The sequence below is a fragment of the Oryza glaberrima genome, chromosome 10 (assembly GCF_000147395.1).
Source record: "Oryza glaberrima chromosome 10, OglaRS2, whole genome shotgun sequence".
NCBI classification, from domain to species: Eukaryota; Viridiplantae; Streptophyta; class Magnoliopsida; order Poales; family Poaceae; genus Oryza; species Oryza glaberrima.
The window spans coordinates 21,517,503-21,539,253 of NC_068335.1; the positions used below are offsets into that span (position 1 = coordinate 21,517,503).

The 21,751-nt window shown below is 43.4% G+C and overlaps 5 protein-coding genes across 5 annotated transcripts; 3 read left to right on the top strand and 2 right to left on the bottom strand.

The window, feature by feature from the left end:
* The first annotated feature begins 349 nt into the window (after positions 1-349).
* Positions 350-3,380, top strand: LOC127752902 (uncharacterized). The gene is made up of 7 exons (XM_052278344.1): positions 350-603; positions 1,051-1,139; positions 1,288-1,363; positions 2,019-2,068; positions 2,151-2,462; positions 2,614-2,652; positions 2,988-3,380. Exons 1-7 carry the CDS (start codon positions 462-464, stop codon positions 3,174-3,176), a joined length of 897 nt encoding a protein of 298 aa, XP_052134304.1. The 5' UTR covers positions 350-461; the 3' UTR covers positions 3,177-3,380.
* A 581-nt stretch (positions 3,381-3,961) lies between these two features.
* Positions 3,962-9,991, top strand: LOC127752890 (uncharacterized). Its single transcript, XM_052278331.1, has 15 exons — positions 3,962-4,472; positions 4,564-4,637; positions 5,218-6,192; positions 6,366-6,432; positions 6,515-6,577; positions 6,751-6,814; positions 6,912-7,005; positions 7,102-7,185; positions 7,273-7,362; positions 7,458-7,485; positions 7,865-8,344; positions 8,427-8,488; positions 8,568-8,677; positions 8,762-8,849; positions 8,976-9,991. The coding sequence occupies exons 1-15, from the start codon at positions 4,091-4,093 to the stop codon at positions 9,312-9,314; spliced, it is 3,000 nt and encodes a 999-aa protein (XP_052134291.1). The 5' UTR covers positions 3,962-4,090; the 3' UTR covers positions 9,315-9,991.
* An 873-nt stretch (positions 9,992-10,864) lies between these two features.
* On the top strand, positions 10,865-13,175 carry LOC127752904 (peptide methionine sulfoxide reductase A4, chloroplastic). The gene is made up of 2 exons (XM_052278347.1): positions 10,865-11,518; positions 12,694-13,175. The coding sequence occupies exons 1-2, from the start codon at positions 10,979-10,981 to the stop codon at positions 12,943-12,945; spliced, it is 792 nt and encodes a 263-aa protein (XP_052134307.1). The 5' UTR covers positions 10,865-10,978; the 3' UTR covers positions 12,946-13,175.
* Positions 13,176-14,129: 954 nt separating this feature from the next.
* Positions 14,130-16,575, bottom strand: LOC127752911 (nucleoside diphosphate kinase 1). Its single transcript, XM_052278354.1, has 4 exons — positions 16,419-16,575; positions 16,281-16,329; positions 15,754-15,985; positions 14,130-14,459 (listed from the first exon to the last, which is right to left on the bottom strand). The coding sequence occupies exons 1-4, from the start codon at positions 16,473-16,475 to the stop codon at positions 14,342-14,344; spliced, it is 456 nt and encodes a 151-aa protein (XP_052134314.1). The 5' UTR covers positions 16,476-16,575; the 3' UTR covers positions 14,130-14,341.
* Positions 16,576-17,552: 977 nt separating this feature from the next.
* Positions 17,553-18,689, bottom strand: LOC127752908 (PRA1 family protein B2-like). Its single transcript, XM_052278350.1, has one exon. The coding sequence runs from the start codon at positions 18,601-18,603 to the stop codon at positions 17,965-17,967; it is 639 nt and encodes a 212-aa protein (XP_052134310.1). The 5' UTR covers positions 18,604-18,689; the 3' UTR covers positions 17,553-17,964.
* Between the last annotated feature and the right edge of the window lie 3,062 nt (positions 18,690-21,751).

Genomic DNA, 21,751 nt, shown 5'->3' on the forward strand with positions numbered 1-21,751 from the left:
CGTCTGGTCGATCGGGAATTTCCGTGACCATTTTCATCCCTAGGTAAGTGACATAACCATCGACAGCGAAGTGTCTATAATAACTCATTGATCTCAAGGTACGTCGACCCATTATTTGAAGGAAATCAGATAAATATATGCGCGTATTTATAGGAGTTAGCGTGCGCGCGTTTATATAAAACCATGAGTCATACCATGTTTTTTGAAAAATAAATTATGAAAAAGGAGGGGCTATAGAGGACCCATGTAGAACGTGACAATGTCAGCCAAGGATATAGAAAGGCTGCATCCATCTTCCAGCCCAGGAACACAGTCGCAACTATTAATCTCAAAAGTCCAAAAACACCCTTGTAGTCTTCTTAGCCAGTGGCAATAAGCCCAAGACCCAACGGCGGGCTGACGGCTCACAATTCCCATCCTGCCGCCGGCGGCTACCGCGGGCGGTGCTCGACTCGACCTCGATGGCGAGCTCGCGGGAGCGGAGGCTTCCGCCGCCGGCGTACCGGATGGAGAACCCCTTCAGCGTGAAGGTGCTCCAGGTCTTCACCGGCTTCGGCGTCGGCTGCGGCGTCGGCATCGGCGTCGGCCGCCCCATCTACCTAGGTATAGCAAAGCTTCCGAAGCTAAGTGATTCCGCCGTTTCCTGGATAGTTTGGGTCTGGGGATTGGGATGGACATCGATCCGGTCGGCCATGAGTCGGTGGGTTTCGCATTTCGTCGAGCGGCTGAGGGTTGTGATTATTGCCCGCCCCTGGCTTGTGGCCATTTCGTCGAACAGTTCGTGTCGTGTGTCACCGCACATAGTTCCATTGCTTGAACTGTGGATAAGATAGTAGATGATAAAAATGGGATGTTTGCTGGTGCATAGGAATACAGTTTACTTTTAGTTAAGTCTACTAGTCTGTCGAACTGACACTGGTATTGTGCACTTCCCCTCTTCACAGACTACAGACCACAGTTACTGCCCCATACTGCCATACTATAGGGCATTTAGGGCTCGATGATTAATTTCAATGACTTTAAGTAGTTGGCTTCTGTCTTGATGGATAGGTGTCATACCGGGGCTTAATCAAGTTATGACCGCAACAAGGGGCGCAACGGATGCCTTTTCAGGCGTAACAAGGCATGTTAATTCCGCTGTAAGTAAAGATAATCCTTGTGTAACCACGAATAATTAGGTGCCAATCACGTTAGTAGGATACTTTTGACTTATGTTAATCTAATTATGTATTTTGGACTTGTCTCGATCTAATTCTGCTGTTTTTCTTCCTTATTTTTGTGCTCTAGCTAAGGAAGTCAGGGTTAAAGAACATTGAAGCAGGCATTGGCTGTGGAGTTGGTATAGGCCACGGTTTTGGAATAGGTACATATTGCAGCTTTTCCATGTAGTTAGTCCTCTAAATTTTCTTTTGGTGCTGTCCTAGTAGGAACTATTGTCAGTCAAGGTCATCTTTTGTGCTTGATATCCTCATATCTTGAGCATATCTTTCCTGTTTATTACTTTTGCAGTGATCACGCCATTTTTTTTAACATTTGTATTATCAGAAACCAAAACATGTGTTCTTGCTAGGCGGTGGCAATGTCATGCTTTATTCATAGTTTCTTTTTTATACAGCAATCAGATTAAATTTAGGCACCTGGTGAATTGGTGATACTTTGATTCTTTTGTATGTTTTTTATTTTCATTGACTGCTGCAGCAGATCTATCAGTTCATCTAATCTAGTCCAAAAATGAAGTGATAATTGAGGGGACTCATTTAATAGAACCACATTTCATACTTTCGCACCTAGCATACTAGCACACTCCCTAAATAGGATCCATGGAAATATCTATAATATCTGCAACGCTTCCAGGTCATTGTTTTTGTTAGTAGAAATCATCAGCTGCCAAGCCTCTGCTATTTTACTCTTATTTATATTCTATATCAAATGCTACACATCTGTTAAATATTTTTTCTTGCATAAGCATGCAAACTTGTTTGATCTGAAGCTGAACCATTAAGTATCTCAATACTCAGGAATTGCATTGAAGCCACAAGTAATTCATGGAATTCAGTCAACCGTTGGAGTACAAACCTAAACTTTGATCACCTGAATTTTTCTTTGTTTCCCTTTTTGGTGTATGAATTCTAAGGGAACTTTTTCTCTAGGAACTTATGTCTAAGTTCACTTCTAGGCTGAAGGATACCCCAACTTTGTCATCTGCACCAAATATGGCTGGTTCTGTGCCTAGCAATGGACAAGCTCCCAATGGTGTGTCCATTGATCTAAAGGCTAAGACCACGAAAAGTAATTTCCACCATACAAGTAATGAAACATCACAAGTAAAACCAGCTCCTGGGTTGCAAAGCCAGCATGGAATGCAACCAGATATGACTGGAAGTCGGACTGAAAAGGTTGTTGCCAACTTTCTACAGTCTCCCCTGTTCCAGGATGAAACCAAGATGGACATCAGAGATGTGGTATGCACTAAAACATTACCTCAAATATCTAACCTGCACTATATATATTGCACAATTATGGGTTGCCCCTATGCCTCTCGCTGCTAAAATTTGCTTAGTCAGACATGTTATTCATGGACTTTGAACACTCTTTTCTTTGTTCTTTTTGCAGGCTAGAAATTCACATGGGATGGATAATGTGCTGGAATTGGTGAGTCCAGTTATACCTAGTGTTTCTTATGCTATACTCCATAATCCCACTCTTGCTTGGTTGTTCCATCCTCATTCTTTGAATTTGCTATGTTCTACTCACGCCATCCCATACAGCCCCCTTAACATGAAGCGCCTCTAATAGTCTAATATTTTTAACAAGTAATGTAGCATTAAAACATGATTTCACAAGTAAAGTTCTATAACAGAATTTTGTCTTGCATTTGTTTTAAAACTTAGTTTTGTATAGTGTACAGAATGGTCCACGGTTGTCTTTCTACCTATGTTTATGCCTTCACTGCTGTCTGCTAACTGAGCTTTTCATTTCTGACCCAGTTGCTGAAGCACCAAAGAATTATTGACGAACTGCGGGACGAGAACGACAAGCTCCGTCAAATGCTCATAGAAGAACTCAAGGTTTCTCCTTCCAAGTTACAATTAGATCATAAAAATGGAGTGAAGGCCTACAACCCATGCTCGGACTGCTTTGATTGCCGGAGGCGAAGTCGAAAAACAAGAAGATGATAATGGAATTGCAGGATTGCATTTTGGCTATTTTCGCAATCCTTTGCAATTTCTTGGATTCTTCAGTAGCTAAATAGTTCATCGGATTAGCTTTCGACATAATATCCTCAGCAGAAGATCCACTCTTGTTGTTCAGGCCAGTTATGTTACCTATCTCCTGTACATTCGTGAACACTTGATCCAATTGATGCGTTACTTCTGTGCTGAACATGCGCAGACTGATAGCATAACCGTATAACTTTTTATAGCATAACCGTATAGCTTTTTATAGCATAACCGTAAAAACTCTTTTATATAGTTATATTTTAAATATTTTTTATAAATATAACTTTTTATAGCATAACCGTATAGTTTGAGAAATCAATGACAAAACATGTGTACCGGAGGCGGTAATACCTTTTTCTTTTCTGCCGAAGTAGAGAGTTTTCTTTCCTTTTTTTTTTTTTGTGATAGGAGTTGAGAGTTGAGACGTGCCAGGTGGAGTTCTACTGCAGCAACGGGGGAGGCTGCTTTTCTGTGTACGCTGGTGTTTGGGCCGTAGCAATTACAAGCCCGAGAGAGGGAAAACCGCGCGGGAAACGCCACGTGCTCAGATCCACCCGCTCCCCAAAACTCCCACCCCCCCGCACCAAAATTTTTCCCGCCTTCCGCCCACCACCAACCCACAAAATCGCACAACTCCAAGGTCCAAATCGCAAAAAACCAACCCCTCCTCAAGTGAGAAACCAACTCCAAGGACCAAATCGCAAAAACACCACCCCCTCCTCAAGAACAAGGTAGTAGTAGTGTACTAGTGTTCCCCCCATTCTCTCTCCCATTCCCCAAATCCTCCGCGGCGGCGGCGCCTCCTCCTCCCATGCCTTCCGAGCACTAGCGCGGCAGATCCGATCCGAGCCCCCTCCACCCTATCTCCGATGGACTCCGAGGCTGCCGGCTCGTCGGAGATCGAGCGGGCGTGGCACCTCCTCACCGTGGTCATCCGCCTCGGCCGGCCCGCCGCCGCCTCCGACGTCGCGCACTTCGCGACCGCCGACGACGTCGAGCGGCTGTGCCGCATCCCCGGGTCGCCGCTTCGGCTCTCCGGGGGCGTCGTGGCGGCTTCCGAGACGGCCTTCGTGGCGTTCCTGAGGTACGTGGGGTTGGATGTTCCGCCGCCGAGGGTGAGCCCGAGGGCGCCCGATGATGTGATGAGGTGGTTGCGGAGGCGGGTGCCCGTTACGTACGAGCGCAAGCGGAAGGCGTCAGATGCGGGGCGCTTCGTCGCGAGGAAGCGTCTCCTGGCGGCTACCGATGCTGGTTACTTTGCTTGTTTTTCTGTACTGATGTTGGTTTATGCGGAGCCATCAGTAGTGTGGTTTTGAACTCCATTTGGGAAAATTTTGTGCAGATTTGCCGGAACACGAGCTGCGGCAGTCGCAGCAACTGATGGTGCAAAGCTGTGCTCCAGTTGCTACTGGAGAGGTGTGCTATCTCTTTCAACCTTCAAGTTTTTCTAGTAGCTTTGCTGTAGATAATGCAGGGAAAATTAGGTTATCACACTGAGGGCTTGTTCAGTTAATCCCCACGAGTACAGGATTAATTCCATACCTAATCCCCTCCGAAGCCCCTTGTGGAGGGATTAGCCAAACAAGGCCTGAATCTGCTGTCCTACATTTCTGATTTACTTTTTGCTCGATAATTAATTACAATTGGGGCTTGGTCTGCTCCTTCTGTGGACATTTCTCACTGCAAATGACGAGAGAGATTTCTTTAGTTGACTATTTGACTATTTTGGTCACTAGGTTGATGCTACCTATTGAATTGACCTGCAATGTTCTCAGTGATTTTATGAAATAAGCTATGCAGTCCAATGCTTTGATACACATTTTTATGGACATATCGTACTCTCAAAATGGATGACCCCATGAAAGATAATTCTCTTGAATATGTCTCAAGTTTGTATGTTAGTCTTGATCTTGACCCTCCAAATAGTTAAAACTTTCATTATTAGTAGAATTCACCTATTACTTCATTTTTCTCTTCTTTCTGTGTCTTGCCTCAGGTACATCAGGAGGCTACCCAAGAATTGCAAGACAGGCTTCCTAGTCTCAACATATTTACTGCTCAGCGCTCCTTTGAAGTTTCAATTGGCTCTAATGTATTTTCAGACATTGAAATTAGCATGCCTTCTCTTCCGTCCAAGATTGACCAGTTTATAGGAGGCAATGATGGCAGTGTTCTTGTGAGCATGGCTTCTGCACTAGTGCCAAAGGAGGTGACAGACATGTCTGGCTGTATCAATATCTTCCATGCTACAGTTGACAGAGAGAGTACTAGGATTGGTGAACCTGAAGGATCAGCTTCACTTTGTTGTTCTAGAGTAGAGGACTGTGAGGAACTAGAAAAGGAGTCCACCCTCCTTACTATGGCAGTTGGCTTAGCTGTGGGAAAGAAAAATGGGATTGAGCAGGATCTGAATCTTAGACCTAGCAGTCCTAGAAATTGTAGCACAAAGGCAACAGATGATATGGAAACGTTCGATGTGATTTTGAAAGAAGCTGAAGCTCTACAATATTGCAGCCCAAATGCTCAATACCCACAGAAGATCCTAACTTGTGGTCAGGACAGTGATGCTCTAGTAGTTAATGCTCATGTGGCAATTCATGAGAATAAGATAGAAGACATTACATTCCAGCCTCCTGAAGGCACCAAAACAGAAGCTATTGTACATGAAATGGTCCATGAAACTATGGGAAGTTTGTGTCAACCTTCTTCAAACACAAAGGTTGAACATGCAGTGTTGCCACTACAAGCCCCAACTTATGGTTGTATTAGCAATGAGAACTTGAACATTGCTGCTGAAAACAGAGCAAGCACACATCAAAATCATGTGGAGCCATCAACACAGAACGAAGTGGCTGTCAGATTATCTAAGAAAGAGCAAGATAGAAAGATTATGAAGCAAAGGGATAAGGGCAAGAAAAAAGAAGCACTGCCCAAAGAAGATAAGGATCAAGTTGCAGCAAAGGTTCAAAAGGTTAGTTTGTCCACATGATGATGACTCAACTGTTGCTATTTCAGGTTCTTTCTATTTATGAACAGTTTCATGCACTACTGATGTGTTGTAACCATCATGAACCTTGTATTTCTTTTGAAAAATAGCTTATACTGATCTTCAAAAAATGATTTATTGAATGTTGCTGCTTGCAGGGTCATACAGAACCAAAACCACTGCCTAACTTCAAAAATTTTGAAATTGAAGAAGAGGAAGGTTCAGGTGAGAATTTCTAAATATTTCTGTTAAAACTTTCTTGGTTTATATTGATTGCTGACCAATGTGAATGTTTACGCATACTCAGGGGGTTACGGGACTGTTTATAGGGCTCGAAGAAAATCAGATGGAAGACTGTTTGCCATAAAATGTGTGTACATCTCTTTGCTAGTCTCGATTTGATGTTTTTTCATGTGGATTTGTTGATCTATAAATGTATCTTCTGTTGTTTTGTCTTTTGACAGTCTCAGTCATCTTTCTATAATTATATGGCTAAGATCTTTACAAGAGTTAACCCTGCACCTGTATTTTTTTTATTAACAGGTCCTCATGCAAATGCTCATTCACATCATGTTTACAATGAACAGAAGATGTTGGAACGCTTTGGGTACTAATAAGTTCATGTCCTCCGAAAATTTTATAATGATATTTTTCTTGTTCCATGCAGTAACTTTAAACATATGTATCATGTTTTTCTGCTGCAGAGGCAAGAATTTCGTGATTAAATATGAGTGCTCTCTTAGGAGTGGTGATCTAGAATGCTTTGTTCTAGAACATGTTGAGCACGATAGACCAGAGGTTGAAACACTCATGTTGTCTCTGATGTTTATTTTTCCTTTTATTGGCTATTCATATTGGTCCATCTTTTGTTGAATATTTCTTTTATCTCTGCAGAATCTGAGAAAAGAAATAGGTTTGTTTGATTTAAGGTGGTATGGGTTTTGTCTGTTCAAAGCGCTGGCAAGCTTACATAAGCAGGTCTGGTTAAATGCATGTTACCTTAGTCAACTGCTAACTTGCGTTTGTCACCAGCTTATCTTGGATATCTGATATTTCTGTTTCCAGGGGATAGTGCATAGAGATGTCAAACCTGGAAATTTCCTGTTCTCCCGTAAACTGGCAAAGGGGTATCTTATTGACTTCAACTTGGCAAATGTTAGTGCATATACTTATCTCCCAATCTGATGCTCGCCTTCTGTTTTCTTTATGCTAATTTTAACATTTTGTGTTTTCCCTGAAAATCCATGCAGGACCTTCACCAGAAGTTCTTTCGAAACAGTAAGTTCACTTTCTAAGTTTCGAATTTTGTTTTGAATTTCGATGGTTAATTGCAGTGCATTGATTGTTATCTGTTCTGTGTTATTGCCTCTTCCAGTTTTAGGCTCTCTACTGAATATAGCTCTTGAAAATTTCCATGCCGCTAATAATATCCTGGGAAATATTCCACTTTGGAGCATTTTATCTTAGTGTTGGCATGTTAGCATTATTAAATTATTCCAACAGTTAGTCCAAGGTTTGGAATGATTAGGCTATTTGAGGTGGTAACGAATTTATTTTTTGAAAATGCATTCTGCTTCTTATTAAATGCATTTCAAACTCTTCAGAATTGGAATGTTTTAAGACTGTTGCTGACTGATATTTTGGTTTAATTGGTTAGGTAAATCTGAGACAATCTCACGTGGGAAGGATACCATATCTCAGCCTGCACTGAAGTCTACCCCAGTGGTTCAGGCCAAAGAACCAGTTGCCGATTCAAAGCAGCTCCTTGGATCCAAGAGGAAAAGATCCAACAGAAGCCCAGTGGGTAGTGCACCTAAGAATGATAATAAAAGTAGGCATGGTATCCAAGCTGCTGATGTGTCTGGTGTAACCTCTGCCAAGGATCCTACAAGCACGAAAACATCATTAGACAGGTTGAAGCAGCCAATGCCCTACAAAGGGCGGAAGGAATTAATGAACTTCTTGCATGATGCAATGCAAAGTCCTGACAAAAATACTTCGACAGCACCTGTTTCCCAAAGGAAGATGGTTGCTGCTCCTCTCGGAAATGTGGATCAGAAGCTCTTTATACTCACCCCGATGCCCCTGTGTTCGGGTGGTAGTGCTATTGCTGGTTCTGGCATGCTTAACAGCAAAGGTGTGTTACAAACTTTATACCTTCTCACTGAACCCAGCATCCTCTGAGATGTTTCATCTATATAAATATCTCAATCTTGCAGGAAATGGAAAACATCGAAGAGAAGGTCCATGTGTTGGAACTAAAGGATTTCGAGCTCCAGAGGTTTTAGTCTCTTTCAAACCATGAGAGCTTGTCTTTTAGCTTTGCGGGCCATGCATTTATGTGGTGTCTTTACCTGCAGGTTCTTTTTAGGTCTTTCCATCAAGGTTGTAAGGTTGATGTCTGGTCAGCAGGGGTGACACTCCTGTACTTCATAATTGGCAAATCGCCTTTTGGTGGAGATCCTGAACAGTGAGTTCACTAATGTATTTTGCAAAGCTCTGATTCCTCAACATGTTAAAGGTTGTTGCTGATGATATATCTTCTCAAATACAGGAACATCAAGGAAATAGCAAAGCTTAGAGGCAGCGAAGAACTATGGGAGGTGGCGAAACTGCACAACTGTGAATCTTCCTACCCATCGGTAAGTGTTGATAACCTTTGAACATCAAGGAACTGTGAAGCTTAACCAAAAGTGTTGATAACCTTTGAACAGCTTTGCCGAAACAGAAACAGCGGTGATTCTTAGAACATTTCTCATTGCTTTCAGGACCTATTCGATGCCAAATCGTTGCGCTCAGTGGATCTCAGGGAGTGGTGTGCAGCCAATACGCGCAGGCCGGAGTTCTTCAAGTCGATACCTGACTCATTGTTTGATCTTGTAGACAAGTGCTTATCAGTCAACCCCAGGTGCAGGATCACATCAGAGGATGCTCTGATGCACGACTTCTTTGCTCCGTGCCATGATCTAATTCGGCAGCACAGGCTTGCTAGAAGGCCAGCCCCTTCTAATAATCTGCCATGTTTGCCTCAAGACAAATCGGTCAAGGCAAACGAGTCGAAGCGATCTTCTTCCACCGTGCCGACTACTGTTAACTCTGTAAGTTGATTGCCTCCACCAGCAAATTAACCAGTGTGCCAATAGTCTTAACTATTTTGCTCCCTCAGATGTTGATGTAACCATGTAAATACTATATATAACCCCCAAAAATATGTAAGATGTCAAATGTACCAATGTTTGCTCCAGATGGCAGCGTGATGTACTGGTGTTGAATTCATGCACGATGATCATGTGCTACTTGATGTACCTGTCAATGTTGATAGACTGATAGTGGGTCACGTGTGGGCCCAACCTTTGTGGGACGTGGGTCACTGACGCACTCCTTTGTGGGACGTAGGTCACTGACGCGCTCCTCTGACGTAAAGTTAGATAGACGTGGGGTCACTGACGTGTGGGTCCTATATGTCAGTGACAAAGTCCTTCTAACTTTATGGCAGAGGAGACTCATCCAGACTGATAATATCGACCAGTAGACCATTTTGCTTCCTGGAATCGAATGGGGAAAAAAATTTTCTCCACTTTTGTTCATTATTGTTCACTTTTTTATATATGCGGTGTACATTTCGTGCGTACCACACGGTATACGTGGTCTACCATTGAACCATCCGCATTCTGCTTCGTCAGTCAACATCATTCACTCGTATGTACTCCATCTGCCATGCCATTTCGCAGCAATTGCAACGCTTTGCTGACCACGCGTCGCGCATAACCCTCCTGATTTCTTATCCAAAACGATTTTGTCAATACTAAACCCAAACAAAACCACCGTCTAAGGGCTATTCACTTTGATGCTAAAATAAATCTTACTAAATTTTTATAATACTAAAATTTTGGTAAGGTTGATAATATTGCCAAATTTTGACAAGATAGCTATTTTAGATGTGTTCACTTTATTGCTAACGTACATGCACCCAATTTTGGTCATTACTGTGCAGTTGCCAAATTTCTAGTATATTTACCAAAGTTTGGTAAGAAATGAAACAGATGCACATTTTTTTTAACTTTATTAAAAAATTGTATGGATTAAAATGACATCAAAGTAAACAGCCCCTAAGGCTGAGTTCGGATGGGGGAGATGGGAACCCAACTCCTGCGCACGGAAAACGGAGCAATCTATTAACGCGTGATTAATTAAGTATTAGCTAATTTTTTTAAAAAATGGATTAATTTTATTTTTTTAAGCAACTTTCGTATAGAAACTTTTTTTAAAAAATACCATTTAACAGTTTAAAAAACGTGCGCGTGGAAAACGAGAGAGAGGGAATGGGAAAAGGTGCATGCGAACACAGCCTAAATGTTGTCCACTTCCCCGGCTGAACGGCAACCAGATACAAGTAACCACCACAAGCCGTTAACCCCGTTGTTTACCTCCTCCTTGATAATCTAACAGCGTTTAATTCCCTTCAAACAAGAATATTCCGTTGGATTCAAAACACTAATCCAATATACAGGATTCAAAATTCAAAATGGATTTGCTCCAAAATTCAGAATTTGTTTGTATTTCGGATGGATACTGTGTGGTGTGTGTGTGGCTGAAACCGCGAGGCCGCCGCGAGAGTTGAGAAGCAGCAACAGATGCAAAAGGAGAGAGGCCGAGAAGGGAAGGCAAGCGAAGCAACCACACCAGGCACCAAGGCACCAACCAACCGCGCGTCGAAGCTTCTGGGCCACGCCGCCACAAAAGCCGAAGCGGAAAGGAAAAGCCTCCCTCGATGCCTCCTCTCCTCGCCTCCACCTCCTCCACGTCCCCTCTCCTCCTCGCCTCTCGCCTCCGCGGAGGCGGCGGCTGCGGCTGCGGCGGCGCCCCTCTCCTCTACCGGACGCGCCGCGGCTTCCTCGCGCCGAGCACCACCACCACCCAGACGACGAGGACGAGTTTCGCGGCGATGAGCTGGCTCGGGAAGCTGGGGCTGGGCGGGCTGGGGGGAAGCCCGCGGGCGTCGGCGGCGTCGGCGGCGCTGGCGCAGGGCCCCGATGAGGACCGCCCGGCGGCCGGGAACGAGTTCGCGCAGTTCGGCGCCGGGTGCTTCTGGGGCGTGGAGCTCGCGTTCCAGCGCGTCCCCGGCGTGACTCGCACCGAGGTGGGATACAGCCAGGGGAACCTCCACGACCCGACCTACGAGGACGTCTGCACCGGCGCCACCTACCACAACGAGGTCGTCCGCGTCCACTACGACGTCTCCGCCTGCAAGTTCGACGACCTCCTCGACGTCTTCTGGGCGCGCCACGATCCCACCACGCCCAACCGCCAGGTCAGCCAGCCACAGATTAACTCGATTCACAAACCTAATCGCATGATTTCGTTTACCGTACCTTGCTCTATGCTTAATTTCGGGTTCTTTGATTGAGTGGGTGGCAGGGAGGTTCAGAATTGGGGATTTCATTTACGATAATTTCGTGAGGGTTTAGTGGAATTGAAGAATTAGGCTACTGATATTACTAGTTCAGTTAGTAGGAGTCACTAGACAGATATTCTACTGCAAATTTTTACAGAGAAGAAGAATTCCTCGCGAGTAAGGTAAATCACTCTATATACGAAAGAAACGTGGGTGCTGTCGTGCACAGTAAGAGCTCAAACCTGTGACAAGTGCGGCATAGAATTGACTATCAGTACTGCGGTTTCTTAATTAGCTTGCAGGTCACGGCTGACCGGAATTATTGATGAGTTCCTCACCAACCAAAGGAGCTTACTTTGGCCTTATGTTCTTTACGCAGTTTTGGTTTACAGCAAGTACCACAATCCCATAATCCTGAGCACTGGCAGAGAATAGACTGTCATAGCGTCATGGTTGTGTTAGGCTGTGGGCACTCAGCGTTGATTGTCCTGTTCATGGGACCATTGGGCCCAATGAATCAGGTTCTGTTATATTGGATCAAGAATTTGCAGCATCCCAGCTGCAGTTTGCACTTTCATCATCAAAGGGCCGAATACCAAGTGGCTACCTGCATATTAATCTTGAGCAGTCAATGTTATAGTGTGGGTACTGTTAGCAAGTATATACCATCATATTGGTGTTATCGGTTGGTTTGACAAGCATCTAATTTTGTAGTGGTGCTGAGTCTAGCATGTCTTGCAGTGTTTGTAATGCATAACCTTGCACTTGGGCAGCGCTATGTAATTTTGCAAGATCGATTGCCTATAGTATGTACATTTAGTGTTCACTAATTTATGTATAACTTGCATCTTGATTCTTTAGATTGGTGGACAATTGACTGCTACCAAGGAGTGCCACCAAAAATAACAAACTAACTGAAAAAAAATAACTTAGCCTGTTATTTTGTTCTGTTTTCTGAACAAACCAATGCTGATTTGCATTAGATAAACTTGTTCCTAGACAATTAGATTCTATTTCTTTCAAGCATCCGTTTGACTGTTTGACATAACTGAAGTTTCTGATCACATATACTCTGAACTCTTTGTATGCAGGGTAATGATGTTGGGACCCAATACAGGTCAGGTATCTACTACTACACCCCTGAGCAGGAGAAGGCGGCAAGAGAATCTCTGGAGAAGCAGCAGAAGCTTCTGAATCGGACGATTGTCACTGAAATTCTTCCTGCAAAGAGGTTCTACAGGGCAGAGGAGTACCACCAGCAATACCTTGCGAAAGGCGGTCGCTTCGGGTTCAGGCAGTCTGCGGAGAAGGGTTGCAACGACCCCATCCGTTGTTACGGGTGAAGGGCAAGTTTGAACCAGAACGCCACACAAGAACAGTGCTTGAATAAGGATAAATAATAGCCAGACAAAAATTATGCAGCATAATACTATTTTGTTAGCTTTGTTTGTATCAATCCATCGATTGTAAAAGATGAGCTGAACCTGGACCATGATACTTGCCGCTGATTATGTACAAACCACCTTAGAAAACTTGATATAGTATTATCCTTTTCGATGCGGGAAGAAAACCACTTTTTCTGATTGAATTCATTCAAATGGCAATAGCCAGTAGCACTTCAGGAAATGCAGTGTGCTCTCCAATTCAAGATGAAAGTCACTCGCTGAGAACTCAGACACTACAGTGAGGTCATTGACGAAAAATGTTGAAATTCACCTGTAAAAAGGTAAGTTTTCTAATCTTCTCATCCAAAAAAAAAAGGTGAGTTTTCTCTAGCGATCTTTTTTGCAATTGTGTTCGGAGTTACATGATTTGCAGTGTGCGTATACAGATATCGGAGTATAGTGGTGGTAGTGGACTGTAGTAGCATTTTGAGTTGTGATACGTTCTACTGTTATGGTTGCTGATAACTGTTATTTTTACCATCATCTTTTTACAAATACTCCATCCATCCTCATCCATCCTAAAATATACAGGACATTGGTACCATGTGGTAGTACGAATCTGTCTATACCAGGTAAGATATAAGTATGAATTAACTGTTGTTATATTTTATTGAGTGGTCTCATCTATAACTGTTGCTATATTTTAAAACATATATTTTGTTGTTATATTTTATTGAGTGGCCTCATCTATAACTCTTGCTATATATTTTAAAACAGAGCAACTAATTTCGTGAGACCATAAATCATGATTTAGCACTTCACTACATAAGCAAGAGCATGCCAGGCAATGTTTGGTTGGTGCCTATGCTCACACAATGAAGGTTACGCAAGGCTTAGCTAACAATTTATTGGCAATAACCAATATCGACCTAGTTACACTAATTTACGTATAACCTGTATCTTGATCCACTAGATTGGTTGATGCCCCACGTTACTGACCTCTTAGACAGGTTTGCTTAGACAGGTTTGGTTTCCTAACGAAGAGTTGCACCAAAGAGAACAAACTAACTGAAAACGAACTTGTTATGTTCAACACAACTTGTTGCCAGCACTTAAATGATAAGGCTTCAAACACCATGCAATGCAACTCCACATCAAAGGATTAAAGCAATACCATATATCAAGAGCAACTGGTAAATGCATGCATAACATGCAACATAATGAAGAAAAACTTCAGTTCGCACAGACAAAGGTTCTTGAGATGCTGATCTCAATTCTCAACTATAAAATAGCAGCTAAACAGCACGGTAGATCTTCAGATGCCAACTCTCCAGGTTCATAGTGACAAGGCATTTTAGACCTCATAGATCCATGGGTGCTGGTTGCTCCTCCACTCGGCGATGCCCTCAGGGAACCACAGAGCAATCTCCTTCCTGGCGTTCTCGACCGAGTCGCTTCCGTGGATGACATTCCTGCAAGGTATGAGGTCATCTTTAGAACTTGGATTCTGGATACATATTTAGGTCTATGAACAGATGAGAACTCAAAGGGATAACATGAGTACTAGTAGAAAGGTAAATTTGTAGGACTTTAGAGCACCATTTGGTGTTCTGTCGACCATACTTGTCCTTACATACTCCCTCCATTCCAAATTGATCTACATATAGTTTTTCTGAGGTTATTCCTAAATGATCTACATATTTATGTTCATTTATTAAGTCTATTCGTTATTTGTGCATTGGAGTAAATGGACATTGATGCATGTATCCATGCACACAAGTATTTATAACCCACATGCAATACCTTGATTTGCTATTGGCTAGGAAATATTGGGGATGGTGCATGCATCGAGTTTGTTGCTAGAGTAAATATAGTATGAGAGAGTTATTAGCTTTTCTTGGTCTTGGTGTACCTATGAAATATATAGATCAATGTGGAATAGAGGGAGTACAAGGCAATCATGTGATAGTAAGATGCCAGTCCCAATGATTGTTTTTCGTTTTTGCTGGTCGAAATGATGAAGTGTTATTGGGCCATTGAAACATTCACATGGTAAAATGCACTCTTATTCATTAAGAAAGTATATATTTTTTCTGTGGACCACGAATTAGACTTGGAAAATTTGGATGCAAGGTTAATCATGGTAAACCATGTAGCACATGGTGCTGTCCCACAGTGGACCCATAAAGTGATATATAAACCAAAATTCAATCAATAAGATACTAGTAGTAGAATGAATCAGCACGGTTGCAATTATTTGGTATGATTGGACAGTGTATCACTTGGTACTTCAAAGTGCATAAAACATTGCATATGGCCCTGTCAGATGCTCTCACCATGCTTAAGCTAGACAGAACTATTTAACAGGGAGTCAGTCAACTAAGCTCCCAGGACAGACCAATGCTATATATTGCACAATAAAATAAACAACACACCAAAATGTACTTTAGAAACATAAGTAATTTTGAACTACACAAGCCTTCATGTGCTACATAAGTTTAGGTGTTTCTCCAAAAGCATTTAATACCATGCCTCTTGGGAGGAAAAAAATCATTTTAGCATCTGTTTCTGAAAATAAAGCATCTTAGAATAACTGTGATGGGCATCTCTAATTATACTCCAGTGGAATTTGCATTTGAATCTGGCGCACAGCAACATATGAGCAAATCAAAATTAAGAGTGAGCAAGCAGTGGAGGATGCAACTGAATTAAAATTGATCACCCACTGATGAATGTAAACCACAGAGTGAATGAACGAAACCTGACCTGCCAATGTCGACAGCGAAGTCGCCACGGATGGTGCCCGGCTCAGCGGCCAGGGGGTTGGTGGCCCCGACGAGCTTGCGGCCGGTGGAGACGACCTGCTTGCCCTCCCAGACCATGGCGACGACGGGGCCGGAGACGATGTACTCCACGAGCCCTCCGAAGAAGGGCTTGGAGGACAGATCGGCGTAGTGCTTCTCGGCGAACGACTTCTCCACGTTGATGAGCTTCATGGCTGCATGTTCAGATAGCATATCAGCAAAAAGAAAAAAAATCATCGCTCCCCACAGAGCAATCGATGCATAAATCATCAAACAAGCCACTAATTAGACCCACGGAGTGAGGAAAGATCGAAGAAATTAAGCTACTCAACAACAAAACATGCTTAGTTTCAGAGGGAGAGAGAGAAATTCCTTTTAACACATAAATAGCATGGCACATCGTGTTGTGTAGCACAAAGATTCAATCTAATCTTCTCACGGTGCAGCGCAAGCACAAATCAGGATCATTGGCAAGGTGGGCATGGTTACCTTTGAGGTAGAATCCCTTCTTCTCGAAGCGGCCGATGACCTCGCCAATCTGAGCAAAACAAGCAAAAGACAAACACATTGAAGCTAAGCACTAGCCAACACCAAATCGATGCGAGGGGAAGTGAAAGGTAAGCTTACGAGGCCCCTCTGGACGCCGTCGGGCTTGATCATGATGAAGGTCTGCTCCAACGCCATTGCTACCGAAAAAAGATAAGCTCCTCGAGATTTCGGGGTCTGGTTTTGGAGGTGGTCGGCGCCGTAGGTTGAGGGAGAAGGGAAACCCTAGCCGTGGGTGCCCCTCCCATATATAGGCCTCCTGCACTGTCCGGCCCAACCACGTGAGACACCGCGTCGATCTCCACCCAACCCTAGCTAGACTCGCAAACTTGGGCCCAAATTAGATCTCGTGGGCCTCCAAAACGGCATTCATGGCCTGAGCCATTTCACCCCTGTCTCCATTTCACTCGACATTATAGAGAGTAGTAGTAGGAACTATACTAATCACTTCATCCACTCATCTCAAAGAAAATTAACAAATTCTTCCCGGTGTACATTGTTTGATTTTTTTTCTCTTCCGGATAATGAGGTGTATATGCTGAATGCGGTAAATTTCTGCGTTCCGAACTAGTAGTGAATTTGGAACGAGGGAGTTTCGTAGGATTTTCACAAGAAATAGTTCATTGACACCAAAGGAGGCTTTAGGTTCGGATCTTTTCAGCTTATTAGTCGGATTATTGAAACGGATGGTTTACTTCATACTTGAAAAAATAAGTTTTTTTTTTACTTGGACAATTTGTTTAAGTTAGTTCTTAAATTTATTTCTCAAAAAAAAATAAAATATATATTGTTCTTATAATAAAGTTCATAATCTGCAACAACAATATCCACTGTAAAATAAATTAAAAAAAAGGCAATAGTGTTTGTGTCAATGGGAATAGTTTTGCTGGCATTAGCTGACTTTACTTGCAAGTGTACCGGCACAAAGAGAAAGAGAGGTAGGCACATCAGCACATGGCAAATTTTGCCAATTAGCAAATGCATCGGTGAAGCGAAGGCGACGGCGTGTGGAGGCTGGAGCTGGAGGAGGTGCGACCTTGCAAGTGCAACTTCCAGGAAGCATTGGCGTTGCCGTTGCGTTGGTTGTTAGCAGTTAGGTGCGCTCGTCTCTCACGGTCGCATGGTACGATTGGCAAATGGCAACTACACTTCCACATTCTTCTCGAAGAAATGGAGAGAAAAAAGGGTATAAAACCAACAAACTTCTTGGAGGTAGTACGGCATTGCAGGACCATGAATAATTTCTGAACTTGAATGAATGCAGCAACGACTTGATTCTTCAGTAATTTCAGAGATCATCAGATTCAGTGGCCAAAACACAGAGTATTCTCTAGTCATTTCTTGCAAATGTATTAGGTATTTGATCAAGAACTCAATATTGGTCAATCCTCTATTGCTACAGAAGAATGAATGCCTTACCAAGAAACCTCTCAATTCCTTTTCTCAGATCGAGTTGAGTCTCTCTCACTATCTATACATTCTACGGATGATTTTTTTCTCTCTCTTTTTTTTTCAAAAAATTCTATGCCAAGATTGACTTTATCAAGAACAGCCAGGCAGATCTGGCCAATTACCTGTTGAATCGTATGATCAATTAGCTATAGCTCGTAGTAAGTAGAAGTGTTTGTCACTTCGGCGATCTTGGCGCCGCCGCCATGGACCGCCGCGTCGGCCCTGCCTCGACGTCGCCGTCCTCCTTCTTCTCCACCACGGCCGCCGTCTCCTCCTCGCCGTTCTCCGCCGCCGGGGACGGCAGCGAGGGCCCCTCCAGGTCGTCGCGGACGCGGAAGGAGGCGTGGAGCACGATGACCGGGACGCCGACGGCGAGCGCGGCGAGGAGGTTGGCGATGGCGCCGGCGGCGGCGAGGTCGGCGAGGACGAGCGCGACGAAGACGAGGGCGACGAGGCGGCGGTCGAGGAGGCGGCGGAGCAGCGCCGAGTTGGGGAACACCCGGAGGAGCCCCCCGTAGAGGAGGAGGCCCTTGGAGGCCGCCATGAGGAAGAGCATGGACGCCCTGTGCCGCGGCGCGAGCGACGCCAGGAGGAGCGCCCACTGCAGCGCGGCGTAGTGGAACCGGAACGTGCGGAGGTTGCGCACGGCGCGCACCGCCGCGGCCTCCGCGTCGGCCGCGGCGCCGAACGCCGACGGCCGCGGCGCGAACCGCGCCAGCGCCCGCCGCGCCCCCCTCGCCGCCGCGCACGCCCTGTCCGCCGCCGCGCACGCCGCCCGCCGGATCGCGCCCGCGCCCGCGCCGGCCGCGACCATATCGCCGAGATTCGCGCTGCCGCCGCTCGGATCCCCCGCGGCGTCGGCGTCCTTGCACGGCTCGCTTTCTTTATTTGGAGGCGGAGTCTGAGACACGGGAGGAGAGGCGAGGTCAAGACGCGGTTTTTAACGGGTCGCGCACTTCCGGGAGACGACCGGCGCGTCGCCTGCGCTGCGAATACGAAAAGAATTCCGGCTGCATATCGCCAAATTTTAAATTTTTAAGCTGATTTTGAGGGGTTTTTTTTTATCAAAATTTATTTTTCAGTCAATAATTTTAAGTCACAAAAGTTTTATTCATAAATTACTTCTTGTTTGCAAATATGCGGGCAGTTCGGCCCCATCTTTTTCTCATCAGCTGCTGCTAAAATTTAATTTTAAAGTTAATTATTTTGTGAGGAATTTTAAAGTTTTTTTCATTGAAGTTATTCTTTTAAATTAGTATTCAAGTCACTAATAATGTACTCCCTGCGTTTCTAAATATTTGACGCTGTTGACTTTTTAAAAATATGTTTAACCATTCGTCTTATTAAAAAAAATTAAGTAATCATTAGTTCTTTTCCTATCATTTGATTCATTGTTAAATATACTTTTATGTATACATATAGTTTTATATATTTCAAAAAAGTTTTTGAATAAGACGAACGGTCAAACATCTGCTAAAAAGTCAATGGCGTCAAATATTTAGAAACGGAGGGATTATATGTATAAAAGATTTATCCATATTTTTTATTATGTTATACATTATACGGCGTATTATCGGTATTTGACCAAACTATGGAGCCTTCGTCGCCGTATTTGCAAAAAAAAAAAAAAAGAAAACGGGGCCGTTTCCACTAGTTTTTCCGTGGAATTTTTTGTTGCGATCGCCACCGACCTCATGGTGCCATGGACCATGGTGGTGTGGTTGGTTCTTCCCAAATGTTCGGCCGAGTCCACCAAGACACCAACATCCTCTTCTGGCGCATGCTAGCCCAGCTGTTTGTTTCAATTTTTTATTTACACACCTTAAAAAAATCTTACTAAAGTCTTAATCGTTTGATTTAACTTACAGACAATAATGATTTACTCGCAGCATGCCATATGAGCGTGTATAATAAGAGTTTCATAAGAAAAACTTTACATATAGCCTTTCTTTATTTTGTTTCCCTTGATGATCTTTTTTAAAAGAAAGAAATATTTTTGTCATATTATTATGTTGGTGTTGGAGCCTAAAAAAATATAGATTTGACAAAGTAGTAATGCATGTTAGTAGTAGCAATCAGTGGTCGGGCTCTGATTAGGTAGTATTTTGTTTGCAGACTGGCTGACTGAGTTGGAATATTCAGAGTTTCACCGATTCAGTCTTCAGACAGTAACAAGCTTGATTACTGCAGAGATTGGGGAACAGTGTGCTAAAATCAGTGAACCCCCACTTGATTGGGTTCCTGCTTTCTTGCCCAGAAAATTGGAAGGGTGTACTAATCAAAAGTGAGTTTTTTTTTAATGATTTTTGCTCCGGTGCCTTAACGGAGACATCACGGTTTTTCGCTGAACAACCGGGGAGGTGGATACATCACCAACCTAATAACAAAGATGAGAGCATAAGGGAAAAAAGATGCTAGGTATTGTTCTTTGCTTGGTCGAAGAACACTATCAGAAGAGTCTGGACATCTAGGAAAACGATTGCTTAACATTCACTCAATAAAACATTGTATTAAAAATAATATATTCACTCGAGAACAACAGACTGTGGGCTTGTTCTTTTCTTCAGGTTAGCCTGCGTGCGTGCGTGTGTGTGTTGTGTTGCCCAGGTTATTCAGAGTTCAGACAATGAGACACTTTTAGCCTGCGTGCGTGTTGTGTTGCCCAAGACGACCTTTTCTTTCTCATACCACAACATTCAGTCAAAAAACAGCATAGACCTAGGCTTCCTTTTTCCCCTTTTCTCTGAAGAACCTTATAAAAATCAGCCTGGCTTTACAAAGTCGTTTCATTCCAACAAAGAAAACTTGCAGGATCATTAGACATATAGTTCCTGCTTACTAACTTCTACTCCTCTGCTAGTACAATACGAGCTTCTTTCAGCGAAAAGATTGCACGATTTGTTGGCGATAAACTCTACAAGCAGATCATGTATTCCAGAAGAAGGTACATACAAAATTCATCTAGAAAAATCGTGCATGGAGAAATCTACATGGATCAAGTTATACTGGGCCCTGCCTGAGCTTAGTAGGCTTCTCTTCTATAAGTGGGCCACTTTGGGCCTTTCCTGCTTCCCCTGGTATTGGACCTGAGAGGCCGTGTCGCTGTTCCTTTTTCTAGCTCGGGCTTCAAGCTCGGGCTTCAATAGCACTAGGCCATGAGCCTAGTAGGGTTCCTAGTATAAAATGCTCACCTTTTCTCTCAACAATGGAAAATGGTAACCACAAACTAAAATTCAACTGAAAATACAACAAAGGAGCATATGAGTAGGTGACAGTTCCAAGTCGAAAATTCAGGACAACAATAAAACGTGCCATGCAAAGACTCTGTGTTCTTCCCCACCTTTCCCAACTCACCTTCCCTCGTGTTCCGCACACACTTTTCAAGCTACTAAACGGTATGTTCTTTACAAAAGGTTTCTATACGAAAGTTGCTTTAAAAGTTCATATTAATCCATTTTTCAAAAAAAAAGAGACTTAATTAATCATAAGAACATACGTCGCTCCATTTTGCATGCGGGGAGGTGAGTTCCCAATCTCACTTCTCGAACACAGCCTTATGTGAGCAGGCAAAAAAAAGTGGGATATACTCCATATCAGCGGTACTCTGTATTAAGGAGGAGGTGACTTTCGAATCCAAGCTAGCTAGTGCGCTAAGGGTGTGTTTAGTTCGTGTAAAGAAAATTTCTGGGTGTCACATCGGACGTTTGACCAGATATTGGAAGGGGTTTTCGGACACGAATGAAAAACTAATTTCATAACTCGCCTGGAAACTACGAGATAAATTTATTAAGCCTAATTAATCTGTCATTAGCACATGTGGGTTACTGTAGCACTTTATGGCTAATCACGGACTAATTAGGCTCAAAAGATTCATCTCGTGATTTTCATACAAACTGTATAATTAGTTTTTTTATCTATATTTAATACTCCATGCACGTGTCCAAAAATTCGATGTGACGTTT

Excerpts from the sequence above, each read along its gene's own strand:
- LOC127752902 (XM_052278344.1), top strand. The coding sequence starts at position 462 with ATGGCGAGCTCGCGGGAGCGGAGGCTTCCGCCGCCGGCGTACCGGATG. Across the intron at positions 1,140-1,287 it reads CAAGGCATGTTAATTCCGCT|CTAAGGAAGTCAGGGTTAAA; the intron begins GTAAGTAAAGAT and ends TTTGTGCTCTAG. Across the intron at positions 2,653-2,987 it reads TGGATAATGTGCTGGAATTG|TTGCTGAAGCACCAAAGAAT; the intron begins GTGAGTCCAGTT and ends TTTCTGACCCAG.
- LOC127752911 (XM_052278354.1), bottom strand. The coding sequence starts at position 16,475 with ATGGCGTTGGAGCAGACCTTCATCATGATCAAGCCCGACGGCGTCCAG. Across the intron at positions 15,986-16,280 it reads GAAGGGATTCTACCTCAAAG|CCATGAAGCTCATCAACGTG; the intron begins GTAACCATGCCC and ends CTGAACATGCAG. Across the intron at positions 14,460-15,753 it reads TTCGCTGTCGACATTGGCAG|GAATGTCATCCACGGAAGCG; the intron begins GTCAGGTTTCGT and ends CATACCTTGCAG.
- LOC127752904 (XM_052278347.1), top strand. The coding sequence starts at position 10,979 with ATGCCTCCTCTCCTCGCCTCCACCTCCTCCACGTCCCCTCTCCTCCTC. Across the intron at positions 11,519-12,693 it reads CCACCACGCCCAACCGCCAG|GGTAATGATGTTGGGACCCA; the intron begins GTCAGCCAGCCA and ends CTTTGTATGCAG.
- LOC127752890 (XM_052278331.1), top strand. The coding sequence starts at position 4,091 with ATGGACTCCGAGGCTGCCGGCTCGTCGGAGATCGAGCGGGCGTGGCAC. Across the intron at positions 6,193-6,365 it reads TTGCAGCAAAGGTTCAAAAG|GGTCATACAGAACCAAAACC; the intron begins GTTAGTTTGTCC and ends TGCTGCTTGCAG. Across the intron at positions 6,578-6,750 it reads AAGACTGTTTGCCATAAAAT|GTCCTCATGCAAATGCTCAT; the intron begins GTGTGTACATCT and ends TTTTATTAACAG.
- LOC127752908 (XM_052278350.1), bottom strand. The coding sequence starts at position 18,603 with ATGGTCGCGGCCGGCGCGGGCGCGGGCGCGATCCGGCGGGCGGCGTGC.